General features: G+C 44.3%; 1 protein-coding gene and 1 non-coding gene across 13 annotated transcripts in view; both read right to left on the reverse strand.

Moving 5' to 3' along the window:
* Positions 1 to 7,282, reverse strand: part of MTMR14 (myotubularin related protein 14) — a 51,172-nt gene extending 43,890 nt beyond the window's left edge. For 8 of the 12 annotated variants that reach the window (XR_002828010.1, XR_001347097.2, XM_023749687.1 and 5 more), the window contains exons 1-3: positions 6,988 to 7,282; positions 6,009 to 6,157; positions 1,755 to 1,863 (exon numbers count right to left, since the gene is read on the reverse strand). Coding sequence is in view for 10 of the 12 variants with exons in the window: in XM_023749687.1 (XP_023605455.1) it covers positions 1,755 to 1,863; positions 6,009 to 6,157; positions 6,988 to 7,149 (420 nt within the window). In the remaining 2 variants the exon portion in view is untranslated. Of the gene's footprint in view, positions 1 to 1,754; positions 1,864 to 5,593; positions 5,693 to 6,008; positions 6,158 to 6,987 lie in introns of those variants that run through there. The other 4 variants (XM_023749690.1, XM_023749689.1, XM_014451367.2 and 1 more) reach the window with 2 other exon arrangements.
* Positions 7,283 to 21,751: 14,469 nt separating this feature from the next.
* LOC111824938 lies at positions 21,752 to 21,880 on the reverse strand. The gene has a single exon (XR_002828025.1). It is a non-coding gene; the product is annotated as a small nucleolar RNA SNORA33 (small nucleolar RNA).
* Between the last annotated feature and the right edge of the window lie 3,521 nt (positions 21,881 to 25,401).

Raw genomic sequence — 25,401 nt, forward strand, 5'->3', positions numbered from 1 at the left:
ATCGGCCTGCGGACTCAAGGGTCCCAGGTTCGATTCCGGTCAAGGGCATGTACCTTGGTTGCGGACACATCCCCAGTAGGGGGTGTGCAGAAGGCAGCTGATCGATGTTTCTCTCTCATCAATGTTTCTAACTCTCTATCCCTCTCCCTTCCTCTCTGTAAAAAATCAATAAAATACATTAAAATAAAATAAAATAGAGTTCTGGAAACTCCCAGGAACATGAAAACTTTCTAAGGAAGCCCTTGGCTAAATCTCCCTTCTTACCTCTCCTTTCACATTTGCCCTTCTCCCATTTTCAAAAGAAAGACCCAAAGGGGCAGAAACATCCCTCCTCCTCACTGCCCTGCCCTGGTCCCGGACCACTCATGCTGGGTAACTGCAGCTGGAGTCTGTAAGCGACTGAGGTGGAAGCTATGGCACATGCACTCAGGCACCTGCTCCATGACTGCATCCTTGTTCCCCTCATCTCTTCTAGGCTCTCCACTTTAAGGTCACTATTCCCAGACTAATCTTCCTCAAAATGCTACTTCTGTCCTGCATTTGTCTGCTCAAGAATCACAGTGGCTCTCCTGGCCAACGCAAACAGCTTGATCAGCATTAGCCTCCTATACTCAATCAGCTCCAACACATACCTTCCATTTCAGTCAGGAGGTTTCCTGGCCTCTCTTGTTTCTGCCTCCATGCCTTTTCCTGTGCTATATCACCTGCTTGGAACACCCTCCCACTCCTCCTGCCAATTATTATTCTGCTTATCTTCCAATGCTCTCAAACTAAGTCCTCCTCACTTAATGAGGCATAGTCGGCCAGTCCACTGCTGCCCCTCTTTGGTGAGTTCCTCTTACACCACACCTTGTGACTCTAAATTAATGTGGTAGCCTGAAGAAGTTGTGGGATAGGTTCAAATCCCAGCTCTCTAGTTGTTTAAAGTAAACTTGGGGAAATTATTAACCTCTTTGAGTCTCATCTGCAATATGAGAATATCAATTATGTCAAAGAATTGTAAAAAGGTGAAATGAGAATGTATTGGGGAGTCAAATTAATAGTCACTAGAATATAAGCTCCATGGGGGTAAGGAATTTTGTCTAATACTGATGTAACATAAGCCTTGAAACAGTGCATGGGATATAGTACACATTTAATAAATACTTAATGAATTATATGATTGAAAAAATGAATAAACAATAATGTAATAACTGACTTGATCTAATCGACTCCATAAACCTTTGATGTAGGCATGATTATTATTCCCATTTTATAGAGGAGAAAACGGCCTTGCACAGGCAGGTCTGAACCTAGGCAGTCTGGCTCCAGAACACAGGGGTAGGTACTCTGGTGTGACTACCCCTTCCCTACCTAGACTTATTATTTTTTAAATATATTTTTATTGATTTCAGAGAGGAAGGGAGAGGGGGGGAGAGAGAGAAACATCAACAATGAGAGAGAATCATCAATCAGCTACCTCCTCATGCCCCACAATGGGGATCAAGTCAGCAACCTGGGCATATGCCCCAAGCAAAGGTGACCTCCTGGTTCATAGGTTGCCACTCAATCACTGAGCAACACTGGCCAGGCCCTAGACTGATTCCTGAAGGCGGTTATCAGAACTGGTCTGTTTCTCTGGCCTGCACCAGGCACCCAGTAACCACCAATACTCGGCTGGCAAAGGCCAAAAACAAAATTATCCTACACTTTGCATTAAGCCAGTTACCCCAGAAGCAGGTCTCAGGGAGTGTGAGGCTATGGCGTGGTCTTACCTTGCCCTTGAACAGGATCACTGGGCAGACAAACCGTCCTCTGCACCTGGCCATCTTGCTGCGGTTAACAAGGTCTTGCAACTTGCTCACCTGCACAGTGCTCTGAAACCTGACGCACAGACAAGAGAGGCAGGTCAGGCTGGTTTCTAAGGGGGCATGCATGTGTGCGCTTGTTTTTACAAAGACCCCATGCTAGGTCTGCATGTGTATGTGAATACTCATTTGAAATTTAGTAAGTGCTCTAATCCCTAAATTCCAGATCATGGATTATGTTTTTCAGGAAAAGAAAAAAATGCTTTATCATAGGTATTAAAATTTAAGTCATCCTGATTTCAGAACCTTTAAAATGAGAAATAAAAAAATCAGCTACTCTGAAGACATGGTATATAAAATACAGAAATATACACAACAAACTGAATGTTGATTACTAGTTATTTCCTCCCAGAGTAAGATAACAGGTGCTCTGGTGACCCTCTGGAAATCATAGGGCCATTTTTGCTGGGACAGAGAGTGAAAGAGAAGCCATTTCTGGCACTGAGAAGTATAGTAATTATTGCACTGGTTTGGTAAGGGAGCTTCTAGAAAGAGTCAGGTATAGTAATGAGCGACAGCAAGTCACACCCCTTTCAAATCGTATGAAATCAGTAGATCCCCCACTGACTCTCCCTTAGCTCACACCAGCAGCTCCCTCTGTGCTCTAAATACATTTGATTCTCCCAGGTTGAGTCCTTCCACTGAGCACACTCTCGGCAAAACCAGGGTGGAGAGCATGCCAGCATTTCCCTCCTAGCGGCTCTGTGCAGCCCTTTAATGTAGAGGCAGGCACATTTATACTTGTTAGCCTAGTTGGTGGCTTATTTTCTTGGTTCCCCTACTCAAAGAACCAACTCGGTTTCTATTCCAAAGTTCCTGTTTTTATTTTTATTCTCTCTTGGCCTTAGCATCTTTATCTTACAGTGCGAAGCACTGAATTGTTTGGCACATGACTCATAGTTGAATAAGTGTAGGCTTATGGATTTATGTTTGTTTTGCAGGACTGAGTCTTTACCCTATGGAATCTGATACATCTCTGGGTAGAGTCATTATTGAGTTGAACTGTAGGACACCCAACTGGTGTCTTGAGAATTGGTGGTGTGAGGAAACCCCCCACCCCCATACACACAATGGAAATGGGTGCAGAACTAGCCCCCAATGCCTCATCTGTACTTCCCTAATTCTGGCTCATTATACTGTCATTGCTTATTTTTTGGTCTGTGTTACCCACTAGACCTACAGACAGGGACTTCATCTACCTGATGAGACTTCAAATAGATCCCCTAGATCTGCCACATGGCAATAGCTCAACGAACACTTGTTGATAAACATTATGTCTTGGCTGTTCAGAGATCCCTGCCCAGGCTTCTATTCCCAGATCATGGGCTAAACTGGGGAGATGTGTTAAGCGGACTTAACCACTTCCTTAATCCAGTCCTACCCTGTGTAACTCAGTCTAATTAGTGTCATATTAACACCAAAGCCAAATATGTAAAGAAGCAAAATTTTCTACTTCCCACCTAAACATGCATGTATTCCCTTCTCTTCAACCAACAGGCATCACCCACTCAGTATCACTTCAAGTCCTTGCAAGGAGTGAAAAGTAGAAACAAACTCCAGTAACAACTCCAGGTAAAGGAATGTACCACAGTAGCCCTGGCCTGAAAGGTGACACCCTGCTAGAAAAGGTGGGAAAGCCCTGATGATGGCAGGGAAAAAAGGCAGACGGGAACAGAGCAGTGTGAAGAAGACCTGGTTTTTAATCCCACTCTGCTAACTATGTCTTCGGGTTTAAATTTCCTCTTCTGGCCCAGCCAGCGTGGCTCAGTGGTTGAGCACTGACCTATGAACCAGAAGGTCACGGTTCAATTCCCCGTCAGGGTACCTGCCCAGGTTTCAGGCTCGATCCCCAGTGTGGGACTTGCAGGAGGCAGCCAATCAACGATTCTCTTATCGTTGACATTTCTCTCTCTCTCTCCCTCTCTGAAATCAATAAAAATATGTTTTTTACAAATATAAAAATAAATTTCCTCTTCTGTACAATGGAGGTGATACTATCCTCTTCACTAGGTGGCTGCAGGACTTGAGTTAGTGTCTGAAACTCTTAACATGTGCCAAATAGCAGGTACTTGACAAACGTTAATTTCCTTCTCTTTAAGGGCTAGAATGAATCAGCATTAAACTTATTTCCTTCCCAGAAAAGCTCCTGTGAGGCAACCAAGCAGAGTTCCTAGAGAACTGCTGCTACAGGCTGGTTTGGTATTACCTGGAGCTTGTTAGAAAATGCAGCTCAGCCACACTCTAGACCAGGGGTCCTCAAAGTTTTTAAACAGGGGGCCAGTTCACTGTCCCTCAGACCGGTGGAGGGCCGGACTATAGTTTAAAAAAAAAACTATGAACAAATTCCTATGCACACTGCACATATCTTATTTTGAAGTAAAAAAACAAAACGGGAACAAATACAATATTTGTATTTGCATGTGTCCCGCGGGCCGTAGTTTGAGGACCCCTGCTCTAGACCTACTGAGTCGGATTCTGCCCTGGAACTAGAGCTTCAGGTGATTTACTCACAAAATCAAGTGGGAAAAGCACCATCTGGACTACAGCTGAACTTAGTACCTTAATGCCACTGTAAAACCACCAGTCAGCACTAGAATGAGGGCAAGGGCAAAGGAAAAGAGCTCTTTTTCAGAAACTTTAGGCTTGGAGAACCCTGGAGTTCTTAGGTTATACAACAGAGGCTACGACACAATTTCTGTGATCTACATATAATTTGTTTTTCTAACGCATTCATTTTTCTCAGTGAACCCCACCACAACAAGCTCATGATGTGGTACACCTATGGACATCCCATTTTACAGATGAGAAAGCTAAAGCTTATCCTTCAACTCCTCCAAACTGGTTGTTCTGCTTGAAAGCCTTCTTTGACTTCTGGTGGCCCACAGCAGTGGTTCTCAGGCTATAGCATATGTAAGACTGATCTAGGGAGCAATCTGAGAATGTAGATTCTGGAAAATCTGATTCAGGGGTCCTAGAATCTGTGATTGTAATGAGTGTTCAGGGGATGCTAGGAAATAAAATCACTAACACCCCCAGATCCACTCTCCTTGGCCTGATGAGCAGGACCCTGTACCAGCTGGTCCCCAAGGACATTTCAGGGGCACCCTTACTCATCCTTCCAATTCCAGCTGAAAAGGATCTCCACCATGGGGTCTTCCCAAACACACACCAGACTGCTGGTAGGCCTACAATAGCATTTCTCAAACCTTAATGTGCAAATAAATGACTGGAGCACCTTGTTATGCTGTGATTTTGACTGATTCAGAGTCTCTAGCCAGGTTCTGGGTGCACTGATGGATGGGATGGCCTGCTACACTTTGCAGCATGACTCTACTGCAGCTGCATTCATGGGGCCAGGCTTTCATAGTATTGTTGAAAACAGCTCCCAGAATTCCCTTAACATTCGCAACAAGCAGGGAGACTAGGGGAACAAACTTTGTGATTAGCATAAAGCACTTCCTAGAGCCTAAATGCTGTGATTATTTTTTACTGTCAAACAACTGCTACCATTTACTGACCACTTACAGCCTGCAGCCTGTGCCAGGTGCTTTATGTTTGCTCTCGTATGAAAGCACTCAGACCTTGATAGGCCCTAAATAAATGGTAGCCCTTATTTCTAATTCTCACAACAAACATGCCAGGCTTATAATAACCACATTCTTCATCAGAGATCGCACTAGCCACTTTTCTAAAGAGGTACACTTACCAGTAAGAAAACTAACAGACAAACAAGGTAAGTAACTTGCCCAAGTTAGTTGCGCAGCCAGCATGTAAACTCAGGCAATCAGACTCCGGACCTCAGGCTTATAAAGCATGTTGATACAGCACACCTCCCATCCACATTCCCTTAAAAAAGGACACAGGTTCAAAGAGATGAGGTGTGAAGTCAACAGTCTTAGGACATTTAGCTGCTGTAGAGTGGGAGCGAAATGGAAGTCCAGGGCTGTGACTCCCTACCTCCATTCCACCATTCTACGCCATGCTGCCTTGCCAATCTTACCTATCAAACCATGAAGTAAACAAAGATGTGGATTAGGCTTAACACCTGGGGAAAGCAAGTCTGCCCAGCCCAGTGCTCTGCTCAGCTGCAGAGTTCCCAAGTCTGGGGATGAGTTGTCAAGGCCTCCCCAGACAGGCCCACCCTGGTCACATGATGCTCACGTGTCTTTCTCCTTGTCAGAACTTTCATACTCCAGGAACACGATGTGCTGGGGGTAGTGGCCGCAGATATCCCCATTCACGTTTTGGATCACACTGTAACAGTAGTCTCGGCCAAACAGCTCCAGACATCTCTTCTCGATGCGCTCAACCTGCACAGAGGAAGAGACCTGAGTATAAAGAAGATTCTGGGGCTCTGAGTGGGAGAATTAGGTGGTTTATGACCTGGAGAGGTCACTGAGAATGACATATGCCTCTGTGATTATTATTCAATGCCAGGAAAAGACCTACTGGGGGGGGGTCACAGGCCCCAACTGTGTAGCTCATTAACCAATGTGGTGTGGTATACTATGGGAGGGACACTGAACCCCTCAGTGAAACTGTTAAGCATTTGAAGGAGAGGATTACAGCTTTCATCCAGGTCTGGCGATGAGACCGAAGAGAATTCCAAGAGTAGAAAAAAGAAGAACTGAAACCTGCTTCTGATAAAGGACCAGAGAGAGTGCGGGCTGTGCTCCTGCTCTACAGGGGAAGGAGAGGGATGGGCCTGCATTTAGCCTCAGGCTGTGTAGGAGACAGTATAAGGAGGCAACATAGTTCACCTCTTGACTCCATTCACCCCACTACTCCAGCTCCTTCATTTTGACCTTTGAAGCAGAGGAATACTGTCTAGACTTTTTTTTTAAATCACACCCTGGGGGTTAGACTTTTTAAATATGTTGTCCCTGCCAGGTGCAGGGGAGCAACCCTCCTCAGTTCCTCACTCTGATCCTCGACCTCCAAAACCCTTGTCTCAAACCCAAAGGACTTTCTTCCCTGCCACAGACTGACCTCGGTTCCTCCTTCCTCGGTTTTTAAACCGACCCTTCCTCTCCGGACCCAAGCCCTGGGACCTCTCCTTCCTCTGACCCCTAACCTCAGCCTTTCCGCCTGACTTTCCAACCCAGGAACCTGCTCCTGCTCACGACGCCTACGAACTCACCCTCGAGCCGGCGGTCCCGCTGCAGTCTTTGGCCCGGTACTGAGTCCTCGAGAACTCCTCCAGCAGCTCCCCGAGCCCAGGCTCCTGCGGCGGCGGGGTGCCCGAGGAAGTCGAGGACCCGGCCGAAGCGGCGGCGGCGGCGGCGCCCCGAGCGCCAGCCATGGCCCAGCCCCAAGTCCCTGCAGCGCCCCGCGTCCCTTCAGCGCGCCTCAGCCCGGCCCATGGCACCTGGAGGCAGCGGCTCCAAGTCCGGAACCACCAGAACCGCTTTAGCTGCCGCCTTCCGCTTACACTTCCGGCCCCGCCCCACGCATCCGGATGTTTACCTTGTCCTGACCAATCGGAGCCCGGGGCCCGCGCCCCGCCCCTCGACCACCGGCCCCCGGTCAGACGCGGAGCGATCCAAGTGGTCTCGGGGGAGGGGGCCGAGCGCTCGCCGACGCCTGGTGCTCCGCCCCTCGGGGTTTCCCCTGGGGAAGCCGGGCTAAACCATTGAGGCGGAGGCTGGGGGGGAGTGAGGGAAGGAGGAGGGAGGAACCATGGGAAAGGAGCAGAGTAAGAGTGAAAGAAGCCTTTTTACCGGAAGAGGAGGAAACTGGTGTTGGCAACCACAGTAATAATAGTAACAATAAACAGTGTTTCATAAGGCACTCTGCTTGCACCGCTCCTTACAGCATCCCCGTGATGTTATAGTGCCCCTATCATTAATGAGGAAACCCGCAGTCATAACTGGCTTAACATTATTTTTTATTTTTATTTATTGATTTTTAGAGAGGGGGGGAAGGGAGAGAGAGAGACATCGCTTTATTGTTCCACTCATTTATGCATCCATTGGTTGATTCTTTTTTTATATATATTTTTTTATTGATTTTTTACAGAGAGGAAGGGAGAGAGATAGAGAGTTAGAAACACCGATGAGAGAGAAACATGGATCAGCTGCCTCCTGCACGCCCCCCACTGGGGATGTGCCCACAACCCAGGTACATGCCTTTGACCGGAATCGAACCTGGGACCTTTCAGTCCGCAGGCTGACACTCTATCCACTGAGCCAAACCGGTTTCGGCCATTGGTTGATTCTTGTATGTGCCCTGATCCAGGATGGAACCCACAACCTTGGCACATCCATCAAGCTCTAACCACTGAGCCGCTCGTCCAGGGCCTGGGCTTGAAAGTCCGTGATTGAAAAGCCCATATTCTTCTTTTCTTCATAATGGTCTTGATGAGAACGTTCAAACCTGTAAAAAAAAAAAAAAGTATGAGTTTATTTGAGCCACACTGGCAGCATTTGTCGGGAAGCAAGATCTCAAATACTCTGGAAAATTGAGTTTTGTGGTTTCTTTTATGAATTTGAAATTAAGGATTGAATTTAAGAAAGATTACCTGAAAGTGGGAGAAAGCAGGGCTGGAATTAGATTACAGAAAAGTTAACAAGATTATGTGCTCTTAAGAGGGTGATTAAACTTATTTTACTTATTTATTTTATTTTAGTTTAGTTTAGTTAATCCTCACCCAAAGATGAAGATATTTTTCTGTTGATTTTAGAGTGGAAAGTGTTATGCCCAGATTTCAGGATCCCCAAGAAACCACATCAGGGAGCCAGCCAGGTCCGATGCAAAAGCATAAGAGTCTTTATTCAAGCTAGCTCGGCTCCTCCACCTTGCCGACGCAGCGACAGGAAGCAGAGAGAGAGAGAACTCTGTGTGGAGAGGGGTTTTATAGGGGGTTGGAGTAAGGGGAGGAGAAAGGGCTGTGGCCTTGCCGATTGGCCAGGCGCAAGTCGGTGTCTTGTTCCTGGGTGTGGCTAGCAGAGGCTTAGACTTCCGGGAAGAAGCTCCTTGCCAAGCACATGGCCAAGGTAAGATGGAGGGCGTAGCCCTTACCCTGGGGCAAGATGGAGGGCCTAGCCCTCGCCCTTTCAGAAAGGAAGGCAAAAGAGAGAAATGAACATCAATGTGAGAGAGACACATCAATTGGTTACTGTTAGGTCTGATCAAATAATTGAATCTATATCCCCTCACCTGGGAAACTGACCTTTAGATCATTTTCCAACCTACATTCCCTTTCACTTAGACCACATTCCATTTGCTAAACCAGTAACTTTCTCCTCCAGACTTGCCCAGGATCTGGATCAACCAGAGAATTCCCTGCTAAAAAAGCCCGTCTAGAGTCCTTTAAAATCTCTGACTCCCCCAACCCTGGGTGCTAGCACCATTTTGGGTCTCAGTACATCTGGTCTCTGAAAGGGCGAGGACTACGCCCTCCATCTTGCCCCGTATCCTCCATGTTGGGGCAGCAGCCATGTGCTACCTTCTTCCCGGAAGTCTAAGCCTCTGCTAGCCACACCCAGGAACAAGACACCGACTTGTGCCTGGCCAATCCGCCTGGCCAATCGGCAGTCCCCTCTCCTACCCTGACTCCACCCCCTATTAAAACCCTGTTTTTTCCCACGGCGGTCACTCTCTGCTTCAAGGTGGGGGAGCCGAGCTAGCTCGAATAAAGGACTCTCTGCTTTTGCATCGGACTTGGCTGGCTCCCCTGATGGTCTAATGGGGATCTTGAAATCTGGGCATAACAGTCTCCAGATGATCTAATAAATTTATAAAATTCTTTGCCACTTTTGTTCTCGTGTGTACCTCCTTCGGTAACCCTAATAGTTGCCTCCTGCAAGTACCCTGACCAGGGCTGGGGATTGAACATGCAACCAAGGTACTTGCCCTTGACCAGAAATCGAACCGGCAACCATTTTTGTGCATGGGAAAATGCCCAACCAACTGAGCCACAAAAGCCAGAGCAAAAATAAATCTTTGACTAAAAAGTTATATGCCCATCATGATCTGCCCAGTTAGCAATTTATGATCAGATCACCCTGTGAGGTTTTCTGCAGAACCCTTTTTTCATGCACAATGGAATATTCCAAACATTCACAGAAGTGGAGAAAATAGCATAATGAATCCTCAAGTATCCACCAGCCAGTTTCAATAATAATTATCATCTGCCCATCTGTGGTAGGCAGTTAGACAGATATAAGCAGGACAAGGACGATGGGCCAAGTACAGAAGGTTAACAGGGCAGAAAGCCCAGGCGCCTACAGCAAAGGACAATTGTAGGGTGGGACTCGCCCCTGGGGTGACCTTTCCTCCCCTAGCTTATCCTTAGTCCTGGGATTTGGACCCCCTTGACCTTTCCTTCCTAGAGATAACATTTAGGCCTCAGGTGTATTTAGCTCCACGCCCAGAAAAGCAGCAAAACCAGACAAGCAATGCCATGGCTGACCTCAGGACCAGCTGCCTTGAATAATGACCCCCTGCCCTGGTGCCAACCAATCAATTAGTGGAGACCCGGTCCTTGAAAGTGATAACCAGAACGGTGAACCAAGGTGTTTTTCCCAGGGTTGAGTCTCACAACGCTGAAGAATGAGCTACACGGACCAGAAGATTTAAGCAAAGATGTGGAAAATTTATTACAAGCAGATTCAGATTCCCGCAAGGGGAGGAGGACCCAAGAATGGGCTGCCCGTTAAAGCCATGTAGTCCAGGGGTACATATTTGCCACAAGCCTGCTTCGATATCTATCTGTGTCGTCACCTGATTGATTCCCTCAATTGTTTTTGCCCAGCAACGGACCTAAACTTTCCCTGTTTCTATGTGTTCTTTCTCTTTTCCTATCCTGAACTTTTTCTGTTTCTATGTGTTCGTACATCTTGTTTACTGCAGGCCCTCCCTTGGTTTCCCATGCCTCCCGCTTTGAGTCCAGAAACATTATTTCTGCTTGGTCGGTTCCTGTGGTTAGGCTGGCTCAAACTGCCCTGTCTGCCCCTGCCTTTGTTTTCCACTGGACCCCGGCCCTATCTGCCTGCATTTCAAACCCTCTCAAAAGGACACACCTGAAAAGCTGCTGACTATTCTATTGAGATCTTCCCCTGGGACCTCCCCTAAAACCTCCACCTTTAAAACTCTCAGGACAGAGGACCCAGCGCACTCTCCCTCCCAGGAGCACACCAGTGCCTTTCCCATCCCTCTTCCCCTCCCCCTTTCCATAGGTGGTTCACCATTACCTTCCTCACTCCCACGCTCCTAGGGCCCTTGCTATGCCTCTATAACTTGTTTCCTCAGCCCTTTTCTTCTATGAATTACTTCTTCTACCTCTGTAATTTTATAAATAAACTAGTGTCCTGGTGCACGAATTCGTGCACATTGAAAGGAAATTAATTAGAAGAAATATTTTAATATTGCTATTCATGTTTTGCTGATGAAAAGAAAATAGGATTCTACTGAGTCTCCTATCTACCTACTCCAGGACTTCTATGAGGATCAAATGAGATGAGGCACGGGAAAGTGCTTCACAAACAATTGGTTAAACTGTAAAATCTTTGCACCGGGCTCTAAAGCAAGTCGTGTTCCTGGGCTGAAGAAACTCCAAGGATGCTAGTCACTAGGGTGAGGAAGCCGGGCGTTGCTACGTGACGTCATTACCCAGCACCCACAGCAACCATTTTGGGGCTGGGCTGTGGGCCTCATTTTGCACCATGGGGGCTTGGCTGCATTGGCTGCAATTTGGTGGGATGTCGCTCTGGGGCGGTGGCGGGGCCTGTGTCCCACTTGGGGGAAGCCAAGTGTTGGTTTGTTGGTGCCAGGTCCACGGTGCATGTCATGGCAGCTCCTGCGTTGAGCATCTGCCCCCTGGTGGTCAGTGCGCATCATAGCTGAAGCAGGAATTTGGGGGGAACATAGGCAGGCTTAGGGATTTTTTAGAATTGGGGTCCATGGAAAAGCGCAGGATGGCAGACTGGGAGAAGGTACATTTCCATAACACAAGGAAGCCAGGTGCAGTTACATCTCCATAAGGCAAGGGAGCAGCAACAATTGCATTTACATAAGACAAGGGAACTGGAAGTAGCCAAGAAAGGTCTATATTTACAAAATAAAGAGAAGGGAGCCCTTCATTCAGATGGAAAAGAAGAAAGCCCAGAGGAATGGAAGGACTATGAGGGAGGAGAGCCTTAGGAATCACTATAGTAACCAATTGGAGGGGAATATTGACCAATCAGAGAGGATATCAGGACACAGGAACTGCAGCCTTTATAAACCATAGGGAAAAGGAACTCAGTGGGACCCTTTTCCCCCTCCCTAGGAGGAGTCCATTCCGTGGGACTCTTCCCTCTCCCCACGTGGGAGTCTGTACTTGTTCTTCAATAAGTTTCCACCTTTGCTATACCACTTTCTGTCCATGGATTCATTCTTTGATTCCAGCGGACAAAGGATCCAGGTTCCAGGTCGGAAGGACGGACACCTAGCCTTTTATATATATAGATAGATGTTCTCGTATAGTTTGAGTCTTGGTTCTGAATTCTTTCCTAGCCAAAACTCAAGTATCAAGGTTGCTAAACCCAGGTCAGGTTCAACCCCACCCGTCTAATACCTGGTGCTGTTCCTGCCACCTACAACAAATCTATGTTTAATCAATCCCCATCCAGTAGAATTATTTTAAATCAAATCTCATTATTTCATCTGTAAATACTTCAGTATTTATCTCTGACAGGTTACTACTGTTAAAAAATGCTTAAGGCCCTGGCCGAGGTGGCTCAGTTGGTTGAGTGAAGTCCCATGCACCAAAAGGTCGCTATTTGACTCCTGAACAGCCGATCTATGTTTCTTCTCTTGTTGATGTTTCTCTCTCTCTCTCTCTCTCTCTTCCTTTCCCTTCTTCTCTCTCTAATATCCCACACTGGGGATGGAGCCCATAACCCAGGCATGTGCCCTGACTGGGAATCGAACCATGACCTCCTGGTTCATGGGTTGACACTCAATCACTGAGCAACATGGGCCAGGCTCTAAAATCAATTTTTTAGCCCTAGCCGGTTTGGGTCAGTGGATAGAGCACCCGTCTGCAGACCTAAGGGTCCCGGGTTCAATTCTGATCAAGGGCACATACTTCAGTTGCAAGCTCCTCCCCTAGGGGGGCACTGGTCGAGATTCGTGCAGAAGGCAACCAATCAATGTGTTTCTCTCACATAGATGTTTCTATTGGTCTTTCCCTCTCTCTTCCACTTCACTCTCTCTAAAAAGCAATGGAAAAATATCCTTGGGTGAGGATTAAAAAATTAATTAATTTTAAAAATAATAAAATCAATTTTTAAAAATTGCTTAAGGAAGACAATTTAGGTAATACAAACTATTTAATACTTTATGACATAATGTTTTAGTCAATGGTCCCATAAGTTTATTTATTTTTAAATATATTTTTATTGATTTCAGAGAGGAAGGAAGAGGGAGAGATAGAAACATCAATGATAAGAGAGAATCATTGATCGGCTGCCTCCTGCACGCCCCCCACTGGGGATCGAGCCTGCAACCAGGGCATGTGCCCTTGACCGGAATCGAACCTGGGACCCCTCAGTCCGCAGGCTGAAGCTCCAGCCACCGAGCCAAACCAGCTAGGGCGGTCCCATTGTTGTAATGTATCCCGCGAATCACAGAAGGACGCCTCAAGAAGTCGAATTAAAGAGTCACATTTATTGCAATCCGGGACAATGAGGGGGCATTTTGCTCTCCCAAATCTCGAAGTAACAAGATGGTCACAACTCCGGGGTTATATAGGCAAAGATCACAAAGGTATTGATTACATCCCAGGGTTTGGAATGTGGAACCTGGTTCGCAAAAAAAGCAGTTTACAGAAGCAGAATTAAGCATGTTAATTACAGTTTTGGGTCTCAGGATCACTGAGTTGAGAGAAACACATTATCTGGGACCGCTGGGTTGACAGGAACACATTATCTAGAGCCCTCGGGTCTTGAGACCACTGAGTTGCCAGGAATTCATTATCTAGAGCCATCGAGGCAATTTACAGTAATTGCACTGTCCTGGTCTTGGGACCACTGAGTCAACTGGAACGCATTATCTGTGGCCACTAAGACAATTTAGGATAATTGTGCTGTCCTGTTTCCCAGATACAGAAGAATGTGCTTTCTAAAACCAGTAAGATAACAATCAATGGGATAGTCACATTACAATCAATAAGGGATTCAATCGAATGGGATGATTTATACAATTCAGAAAATCAAAGTAACTTTTCTATTTTTAAACAAAGCAAATAAGTACAGAAGCCAAACAGCAGGGTTAAAGTTAAACTACAGTTTCTACCTGAGATGATTGCTACCATACTTCACCATAAGTTTAAAATGGAGCTAAAAAATGTTTGACACCTGCCCTAGGCCAGCATAGTTCAGAGGTTGAGCATCAACCCATGAACCAGGAAGTCACAGTTTGATTCCTGGTCAGGGCACATGCCCAGGTGGTGGGCTTGATCCCCAGTGGGGAGCATGCAGGAGGCAGCCGATCAATGATTCTCTCTCATCATTGATATTTCTATCTCTCTTCCTCTTTCCTCCTCTCTGAAATCAATTTAAAAAAACAAAACGTTTGACACCTAGTGGCATAGCCTTTGTAGTTCTTGTAATATGGTGCAATGCATTACATAAACATTACTGTGTTACAAATGCCTACAGTATTCTGTATGTATCATTTTGTACAGGTTTATAGCTTAGGAGCTGTATGGGAACAAAATTTGTCACTCCAAAATGTCTATTTTATCAGAAGGATTATTCTAAGTTGGTTAATTTTAAGGATCAGTAGATAGGGGAGAAGCCCTAAAAATCAAGTAAACTTTTGCAATTGTAAGGGAAATCTCCATTTGTAAAAGTATCTCCCTTGCTGTACTGGGAGAGGTAGATGACCTTATCTCTAGAAACTCATGTAGAAGACAATGACTTAAATTGCATAATAAAAACCATCAACAAAAGGAAAACCTGCTGTTCAGATGTTCCCAAATGACACATCAGATCAGAGGTTAATATTTAAAATATATAAGGACCTCATGCAGCTTCACACCAAAATACCCACTATCAAATGTAAAAAAGGCAGAGGGAGGAATTGAGCAAAAAGGAAAAAAAGAGAGAACTCATGGACTGGGACAACAGTGTGGTGATGAGAGGGGGTAAGGAGGACAGGGAGCTGGAAGAGGGCATAGAGGGGCTAAATGGTGATGAGGAAGTAAATAAATAAATGGACAGCGGATCTGAACAGACATTTCTGGAAAGAGGACATACAGAGGGCCAACAGACACATGAAAAGATGCTCAACGTCACTAATCATCAGAGAAATGCAAATCAAGACCACAATGAGATGTCACCTCACACCTGTCAGAATGGCTATCGTCAATTAATCAACAAATAACAAGTGCTGACAAGGATGTGGAGAAAAGGGAATCATATACTGCTGGTGGAATTGTAGATTAGTGCAGCCACTATGGAAAACAGTATGGAGGCTCCTAAAAAAAAACACTAAAAATAGAGCTGCAATATGATCCCGTAATTCAACTTCTGGGTATTTATCTAAAGAAAATTGTCCTCAGTTGGTTGGGCGTCATTCTGGTGACAAAAAAGGTTGCTGGTTCAATTCCCCATCAGGGCACATACCAGTATTTTGGGCTCAAACCCCTTTAGGAGGCGTGCAAGGAGGTAGCCAATCTCATGCCAATGTTTCTCGCCCTCTCCCTTCCTCTCTCTCTAAAAATCAATTATATATATTTTGTTGTTGCTGCTAATACCCACCCAGGGATATTTTCCAGAGAGAAATTGATTTTTAGAGAGAGTGAAAGAGAGAGGGAGAGACACACAGAGAGAAACATCTCAATGTGAGAGACACATCAATTGGTGGCCTCCCAGGGCTCTGAGCGGGGCAGGGAATCAAGCCTACAACTGAGGTTCATGCCCTTGACTGGGAATCGAACCCAAGACCCTTCAGTCTGCAAGGGGATGCTCTATCCACTGAGCCAAACTGGAGAGGGCAATACTTTCAGAAACAGAGGGTTATATATAGAGTTGTCTTGATAGGACCTCTGTCTTCCCACGTTAACACTGTACAATGTCCAAATTGAAAAATGTAGAAAGCCACGTTTTTGTATGACTGAGAGTAACACAATATTAAAGATGACTGAATTTAATTAACTGAATTTTATTCACAGACTTATGATGTTTTGAAGAATAATAAAGTGATATATAATCTAGAAATAATTATGAATTTACTCTAGTAAATATATTTTTCTGGCTGTCCTTTCAGAAATATCACTAATTATTTTGTTAAAGTCGTTTTTCACATAATCTGTGTCCTATTGACAGTAATGATTGCAAGGTTAAAAATCATATTCAAACTATATGAAATTTGAATGTTTTTCTCATCCAAAAAGTAATTTTAGCCCTAGCCGGTTTGGCTCAGTGGATAAAGCGTAGGCCTACGGACTGAAGGGTCCCGGGTTCGATTCTGTTCCCGGGCACATGCCTAGGTTGCGGGCACGATCCTTAGTGTGGGGTGTGCAGGAGACAGCCAATCACTGATTCTCTCTCATCATTGATATTTCTATCTCTCTCTCCCTTGCCCTTCCTCTCTGAAATCAATAAAAATGTTTTAAAAATTAAAAAAGAATATAAACACCTGGGTTGACATAGCCTATATAATCTCAGCTGCAATTACCAAAAAAAATGTAATTTCAGCAAACGTAAATGATTAAAATTTTAAAAATAGTTCATGTATGTTTTCTCAAAAGTTATTTTTCTCCTAAAATATGAAAAATTGTTGAAGCTAGAAGGCAAGATGTAATCATACTAAGTGAATGTTAAATTTTAAAATCAAAATTATTATTATTTTTAAAGATTTTTAAATTGATTTTTTTAGAGAGAGAGCAGGGGAGATGGAGAGAGAGAAACACTGATGTGAGAGAAACATCCATAACTGCCTCCTTCACTCCCCCTACTAGGATCAAGCTTGCAACCCAGGGCATGTGCCCTGATAGAAAATTGAACTGGCAACCTTTCAGTGCATGGGGCACCACCTAACCAACTGAGCTACACCAGTTAGGGCTAAAATCAAAATTATTTATGTAGATCTGAAATTAGTTTTTGAAATTTTAATTAAATATTTTGATATAAGTAAAAACATTTGCAAGTTCATTTGCAACACCAGTGTCCATCTCATTGCCCATGTAAAGAACTGGCATCACATGTCACTCATGTTACATCTAGGCAAACATGAAAGCAAAGTAATAAAACTGTCAATATTGCAAAATGTTCCTCAGTTACCATGCGCGGCTCTTATGAAAATAGAGCTAATTTCTGGGCACTTCTGGAACCATGAGTTAGAACCTGGAAAGCAGCAAGACCATGTACACTTGGCACTACTAGGAAGCAATGCTTTGTTGTGCAAGAATCTATGGCAGTCATGTTATCTGAGGGAGAAGGGTTTGATAGGTTCATTGATTTGTCTTTTCTTTTATCCAAGTGGTTCTACTGCTCATATCGCCCTCTAGTCCCTTAAACAGTGTCTGTCTGGATATTAGCAGTGGCACAATCCACTGAAACTATTTAGATGCAGCTGTCTTTTCTTTAGAGGTGTGGACAGACATGACAGACATGGCTCTGAGTTGTGGGAGTGGACGCTTAGGGTTATGGGTTGAACAGTGCCAGTACTGAGCACCAGATCCCAAATGACGAAGTGCCTGTGTGTTCTCTACCAAAATCTCATGGGTGTGTTTGTGAATATGGAATTCTTTAAAGCATGGACCAAAAATTCGGGCCCCTCTTTCTTGCTTCTGAAGAGGCACTGGCATCTGGGAGCCTTTTGTGGTCACCCAAGTGAGGTGGAAGGAAGAAAGGCAGAAGCCTAGAAGAAGGGAACAGTAACCAGGCTAAACCTCACAACGGGAAGAGCTACGGAGTGATTTGCCAGTGATTGTCCCTGGAAAACTCTCAAAGACCAGGAGGTGCCATCGTGGCAGTTTCCCTCGGTGGTGCCAACCTGACCATTGGGAATTTTGCACACCCTGGCACACACAGTTCAACTTAATTTGGGGGCAGCTACATTTTCTTTTTTTAAAAATATGTTTTTATTGATTTCAGAGAGGAAGGGAGAGGGAGAGATAGAAACATCAATGTTGAGAGAGAATCATTGGCTAGCTGCCTCCTGCACACCCCCTACTGGGGATCGAGCCCGCAACCCGGGCATGTGCCCTTGACTGGAATCGAACCCAGGACTCTGGAGTCCACAGACCAACACTCTATCCACTGAGCCAAACTGGCTAGGGCACATTTTCCATTATGTGTTAATCAATCAACTAATAAAACGAACTTGTATGGAGCGCTACTACGTGCTAGGCACTGCAGCGCTGGAAGGGCCTGGGAGTGAGTGCTGAGCAAGGTGGGAGATCCTTGAGCTGCTGTTCATGGTCTTTCAGGGAATGGAGAGGCTACACAACAAATCCAAGGCAGGGCAGCTGAGATGCTGTGGGAAAGTTGGGCTTCTGGAATCTTGTCTACAGAAAATCTGAACCAGGAGGCAGAATTCCCACTAGACATCTCTCTCATGACAACTGCCAGAACCAGGAGGGAATGAACTCTCCAGTCAGACTAATTTACGCCCTAAATTTAATATTGCTAAATGGCATCCCCAGAGTCTGGTAGAATTTCACTTCCATTGCTAATCAAGGGCTGTCTGGTGGATTACTTAATAACAAGCCCCACTCTGATTTCTGCCTTCGAGATGGAAAATCACATTCCTGATCCTTACAAATAACTGGGATGGGGAGACAGGAGGAAGAATGGCCCAAACATGGACTTTGGAGCCAGGCAGACATGTCTATGCTGGGTTTCCAGGTTCTGTGACCCTGAGCAAGGCAACCTTTGTTCTCTAAGCCTCAGTTTCCTCATTTATAAAATGGGGACATTGCCACATATGTCACTGGGTCATTGAAAGGATTAAAAACAATAATGTAGAGACCCAACACATGGCAGTTAAGAATAAATGTGGTTTTTTATTTTTTCCTTATTTGTTTAAGATTTTTCTTTATTTTTTAAAAGCCCTAGCCAGTTCGGCTCAGCAGATAGAGCATCGGTCTGTGGACTGAAGGGTCCCGGGTTCGATTCCCAGTCAGGGCACATGCCTGGGTTTCGGGCTCAATCCCCGGGGGAGGAAGGGGCGTGCAGAAGGCAGCTAATCAATGATTCTCTCATCATTGATGCTTCTATCTCTCTCTCCCTCTCCCTTCCTCTCTGAAATCAAATTAAAAATAAAAAAAGTTGTGCAGGCTTTGTTTGCTAAAAACAAAACACTGGTGAAAGAAATCAAAGATAACGGAGACAAATCATATACTTTGTTCATGGATTAGAAGATTCAATGTTGTTAAGATGTCAGTTTTCCCCAAATAGATATATAGATTCAATCTAATCCATTTAAAAATTCCAGCAGGAATTTTGGTTGATATCAACAAACTGATTCTAAGATCTTGATTTATTTTTGACTTTATGTTAAGTGTGAATGTCTAAACATGTAGAAATAATCAATAAGGGGTAGAAATAAAATACAGAATCTCTTGCTTAGCATCATTAATCTGTTTTGGAAATCAGATATTCTGTATGAAAACACAGACTGGAAAAGCCTGATTCCCATTATTTTACATGGGAGAAATTATAATGCATGACGTGTCAACACCAAGCCCCTTCCAAATTTCCCAAAACATAAATAAAATACAGTGAGACATCTGCATACAAGCAACAATCATGTTAATATTTAATATGATTAAAACCATTGCTTCCTTCAAAACAGTAGTACTGGTATAAGGACAGACAGACAGACAAATGGAATAGAATAGAGAGCCTAAAAATAAACCCTCACATGTATGGTCAGATGATTTTCAAGAAGGGTTCCAAAATCATTCAATAGGGAAAGGACAGTCTTTTCAATAGATAGCCACATGCAAAGAATGAAGTTGGAATCTGACATTACAGAAAAATTAATTCAAATGGATCAAAGACATAAGTGTAAAAGCTAAAACTATAAAACTCTTAGAAAACATTGGGAAAAGGTTTCATGATATTGGGTTTAGCAATAATTTCTTGGATATGACACCAAAAGCACAGGCAAAGAAAGAAAAAAATTGATAAACTAGACTTCATCAACATTTAAAACATTTATGCATCAAAGGACACTATCAAGAGTTAAAACACAACCCACAGCCCTAACCGGTTTGGCTCGGTGGATAGAGTGTCAGCCTGCAGACTGAAGGGTCCCAGGTTTGATTCCGGCATGTACCTTGGTTGCGGGCACATCCCCAGTAGGGAGTGTGCAGGAGGCAGCTGATCAATGTTTCTCTCTCATCGATGTTTCTAACTCTCTATCCCTCTCCCCTCCTCTCTGTAAAAACAAAAACAAACAAAAACACAACCCACAGTATGGGAGAAAATATTTGCAAATCATATGTGTTAAGTAATTAATATTCTGAAAATATGAAGAAAAACTCCTACAACTCAACAACAAACAACCCAATCCAAAAATGAGAAAATAACATGAATAGACATTTCTCCAAAGAAGATATACAATCAATAAGCACATGAAAAGATGTTTAACATCCCTAGTTATTAGAAAAATGCAAATAAAATAAAATTAATTAATGAGAGGTAATTAGGTTTAGATGAGGTCATAAGGGTAGAGCCTCCATCATGGGATTGATGTCCTTAGAAAGAGAGAAAGACTAGCGCTCTCTCTCTCTGCCACTTGAGAACAGCAGAAGGTAGCCAACTATAAATCAGGAAAAGAGCTCTCACCATACAGGCCCCTGAGCTCCAGTCTCCAGAACTGTGAGAAAGAAATGTTTGTTGTTTAAGCCACATAGTCTATATGGTATAGTGAAATAGCAGGCAGAGTTGGTTAAGACAGGCAGTTTGATTGGCGGGCCTGGGATCCATATCCACTCCTGCCCAGAAAGGGAGGAGGAGCAGTTCCCCTAACAGAAGCCGGATACTATTACTAGAAGAAAAGGAAAAGGAATGCTGGACAAGCCCCACAGATTTTTCATTACAGCGTCATAGGGATATTTAATGATTGATTCCTTACGAGGTGACAATGTTATTTATTTTAATCATCACAAGCAAAAATTAATCTATTTTTGTGTTAACGTTTTGAAGACTTTATAGATAAGAGTAAATTCCACATACAGGTGAACATGGATCCTTTAGAATTTTTCATCCATCCCCAACTTTTTAAGGATTAATAATACTTTAAAAACAGAATGGTGCCCTAACCGGTTTGGCTCAGTGGATAGAGCATTGGCCTGCAGACGCAAGGGTCCCAGGTTTGATTCCGGTCAATGGCATGTACCTGGGTTGCGGGCACATCCCCAGCGGAAAGTGTGCAGGACGCAGCTGATCGATGTTTCTCTCTTATCGATGTTTCTAACTCTCTATCCCTCTCCCTTCCTCTCTGTAAAAAATCAATAAAATATATTTTAAAAAAAAAGACAGAATAGTTTGAATGGCTCCATATCTGAAAATGGACTTTCCTTTTGTTTCTTTCTTCAGCCTATCTCAGTTTTCTTTATTTTTTAAAATATATTTTATTGATTTCAGAGAGGAAGGGAGAGATAGAAACATCAATGATGAGAGAGAATCATTGATCAGCTGCCTCCTGCACACCCCCTACTGGGGATAGAGCCTGCAACCCAGGCATGTGCCCTTGACTGGAATTGAAACCGGGGCCCTTCAGTCCGCAGGCTGACGCTCTATCCACTGAGCCAAACCATCAGGGCTATCTCAGTTTTCTTAAACGTTATTTTCTTAACTGTTAGTATCTAAGAACTACAGGATGGGGTGGTTTGGTGTCCACCCACCTTGATTATTGTACTTTATGGACAATTAAGGAATTTTTTAAAGGGAATTTTTTTTTCTTATGGCCATTTTCAAGGACCTTTATGCCTTCGGTGTCTTTAAGGCTTGTAACATGGCTTTACTATTGTCAGCCTTCTCTAAATTTCTGCAGGAACACATTCAGGTAATAAAGAGTAATTTACACCATATTTGTCTTCAATTGCATTTGTCTTTAGCACTAACCTTCTACAAAATATGAAATCCTTTCTACTAATCTTTACTGAGCATCTACTATGTGACCAAAATCTCACAGATTTTACCTCATTTAAACCACGTGAGGTTAAGGAGTTGTCAGTTCAATTTTATAGGTTCAGAGAATTTAAAAAACTTACGCAAGCCACACAGTTATTGGGTATTACAGAATACAAATGCCCGTGTGTCTGACTTCACAGCTCCCATGCTGCTCTAGAGGGACTCATCGACTTTGAACAGTTCCATGTAAGGGTTATGTGCACTAGCTCTGACCAAACCAGTCCCAAGTTTGAATCCCAAAACTTGCACTTTCTAGCAATGCAATGATAACAGCAAACAGCTTTGAATGTTTTCCAAGTGCTCAGCACTGTATGTGCACAATATGTCATTCAACCTTCCTGAACACTGGGAGTGAGGTACCACCATTATCCATCATCCCCACTTTACAGAGGAGGAAATGGGCTTAAGAGCAATTGTGAGCAGAAATGAGATTTAAGCCCAGATGTCTGACGCCAGTGCATGTGCTCATAACTAAATGATATGAATTTTAAAAAGGAAACAAAAGTAGTTGAGGAGAAATGAATCCATTCTATGGAATGACCTATATGGTGCAGTAATTAAGAATGGGTACTCTGGGCCCTGGTTGGGTAGCTCAGTTGGTTAGAGCATCGTCCCAATACACCAAGGTTGTGGGTTCAGTCCCCAGTCAGGGCACATATTAGAGTCAACCAATGGCCCAGCCAGAGTGGCTCAGTTGGTTGAGCGTCGGCCTGTGCACTGGAAGGTTGCTGGTTCAATCCTGATCAGGGCACATACCCAGGTTTTGGGTTTGATCCCCAGTCGGGGCAAGTATGGAAGGCAGCGGATTGATGTTTCTCTCACCGTCTCTCTCTCTCTCCCCCTTCCTCTCTCTAAGCATGTCCTTAGGTGAGGATTTTTAAAAAAAGAGTCAACCAATGAATGAATAAACAAGTAGAACAATAAATCAATCTCTCTTTTTCTCAAATCAAATTTTTTTTAAAAGAGTGGGCACACTGGGGCAGGCTATCTGGGGATAAATAAATCTCAGGTCCTCCACTTGCTAGAGGTGTGACTTTGGGCAAGTCATTTAACCTCAGTGCAATGAGTTTGGGCAAGTCATTTAACATCTGTAAAATGGCCATATAGCAGTACCTACCTGTATTAGTTTCCTAGAGCTGCCATAACAAAATACTATACATTGGTGGCTTAAACAACAGAAATTAATTTTCTCACAGTTCTGGAAGCTAGATCAAGTCCAAGATCAAGTTTGCTGTCAAGTTTGGTTTCTTCTGAGGCCTCTTTCCTATAGCTGCATTCTCACTGTGTCCTCCATAGATGTCCCTTGGTCTGTGAGCTATATGTCCTAATCTCTTTTTATGAGGACAGTCATATTCGATTGGGGCTGACCCATAGGACTTAATTTTACCTTAATAACCTCTTTAAAGTCCCTACCTCCAAATGCAGTCACTTTGTGAGGTACTAGAGGTTAGGACTTCAATACATGAATTGGTGGGGAGGGCACAATTCAGCCCATAACACAATCTCATAGGATTATTGTGAAGATTAAATGAACAATACATGTAAAGCAAAGATCAGGGAACCTAGAATGTATTAAGAGCTTAATAACTGTTCAACATAACTGAACACTTAATTTAGACATAAGAGTATCCAGCAAGTTACAAATCTTTCTCTGGTAGGATATTGGCTGGAAGTGCCCTGGTGGCTCTTTCTCAGCCAGGTGCTCAGTCTGGCATCACCTTTACCTTATGGTCCATAGTCCCCATCTTGATCCCACAACTGTTCCATTCTGGTCTGGCCACTCCCTGAAGACAATGAGAAGCTCTCAAATTTTCTTTCTGGCCCTAGCTGGTTTTGCTCAGTGGATAGAGCATAGGCCTACGGACTGAAGGGTCCCTGGTTCCATTCCGGTCAAGGGCATATGCCTGGGTTGCAACTCGATCCCCAGTAGGGGGTAGGCAGCTGATCAATGATTTTCTCTCATCATTGATGTTTCTATCGCTCTCTCCCTCTCCCTTCCTTTCTGAAATCAATAAAAATATATTTTAAAAAAGTTTTTCTTTCTGTAACTGCCCCCACGGTTTGTCTTTAAAATGAGGAGACATTCTTTCCCAGCTACTCTCAGCTCAGCAAGTGCCTTTCCAATACTGCTATTTCTACTCTTTGGAAAAGCCACTTATTAAAATTTAATGACAATCACTTACATTTATAAAGCCATTTTCAATTTACAAAGCTTTTTCCCCATCCATTATCTCTCTTAATCCTTACAACATCTGTAGGAAGGATGTTTTTTCTCCATTTTATAAATGAAGAAAGTAGGGCTCTGAAGAGTAGCATCCTTGACCTGGGTCACTCTGTTGATCAGTGGCAGAGATGGGCCTCAAATTCTGGTCTTTCAGTTCTAAGATGTTAGGAGTAGCTCACCTATTCAGGCATTCTTTTACAGTATAAACAATCCAGGATATCAGCCCTGCTCTCTTTTGGGGGGATGTAGGTAAGTTATTTGGGACTATTTTTTTTTTTTTTTTTTGAAACAACAACTGGTCCCTTTCCCTCCTGGAAAAAAAAAAAAAAGACAATTGGCAACCTTACATATTTCCCCCCCAAGATAGAGGTAAATTTAATCAGACTGACCCCTGTGTGAGGTCCAATATTTGGAACCCACTAGTAAAGATTATTTTTCAAAGCCCACTTTCATCTTAGCTTTTTAAAATCAAAGCTTAATCCGTCCACTTTACAGATGGGGAAGCAGAGGTTCAGAGAGCGCAAGCACAAGGTCAAAGAGGTAGTAAGGAGTCAGGGTTTGTCTGAGCGCCAACCCAGGTCGCCTTGGCAGATCCTCAGCCAAAGCTATTTCCCTACAGGGAAAGAAATGACCCATGCGGCCTTCTTGGAGTGCCCCCAGGGTGTGCTCGGCCTCCTTTGAGCCTGGATTTGGATGCTTTGTTCTTAATGATGTACCCACTTCATGCCAGGCGCTGGGGACGGGGTAAGGAGGGTGACAAACACGTTCCCACTCTCCTCCCCTGTCCCCTCACCGCGGGACCTGTTCCTTGCCTGGCGGCCAGTGAACCCCCACCGCAGGCACGGGCCGCTAACAGTTTGGGGGTTCCCTCTCCCAGAGGTGTTGGCAGTTTCCTAGGAGACTCTGGGAGCCTTCAACGCCCACAAAACCCAAAGGACTGGAAGCGTATAGTGCAACTTGAGGCGCTGTGATAGGCTGTAAGGAAGGTAATGTGGGAGAGAGAGATCAGTTCAAACCCTATCAAATAACACCGCGTTCGGCCCCGCCCCATTCCCATGGACTTTGCGGGAACCCACAGCCCCACAATTTAGGCTGGAAGAAGGGGGCCCCCCAAACCAGAGGGCCCTACCGTGCAGGGGACTTACGGCTCCGGCTGGGCGCGCTGCGGTATCGCGCCACCCCGACCCGGGTC

Source organism: Myotis lucifugus, unplaced genomic scaffold (assembly GCF_000147115.1).
Source record: "Myotis lucifugus unplaced genomic scaffold, Myoluc2.0 scaffold_8, whole genome shotgun sequence".
In the NCBI taxonomy this organism is placed as follows: Eukaryota; Metazoa; Chordata; class Mammalia; order Chiroptera; family Vespertilionidae; genus Myotis; species Myotis lucifugus.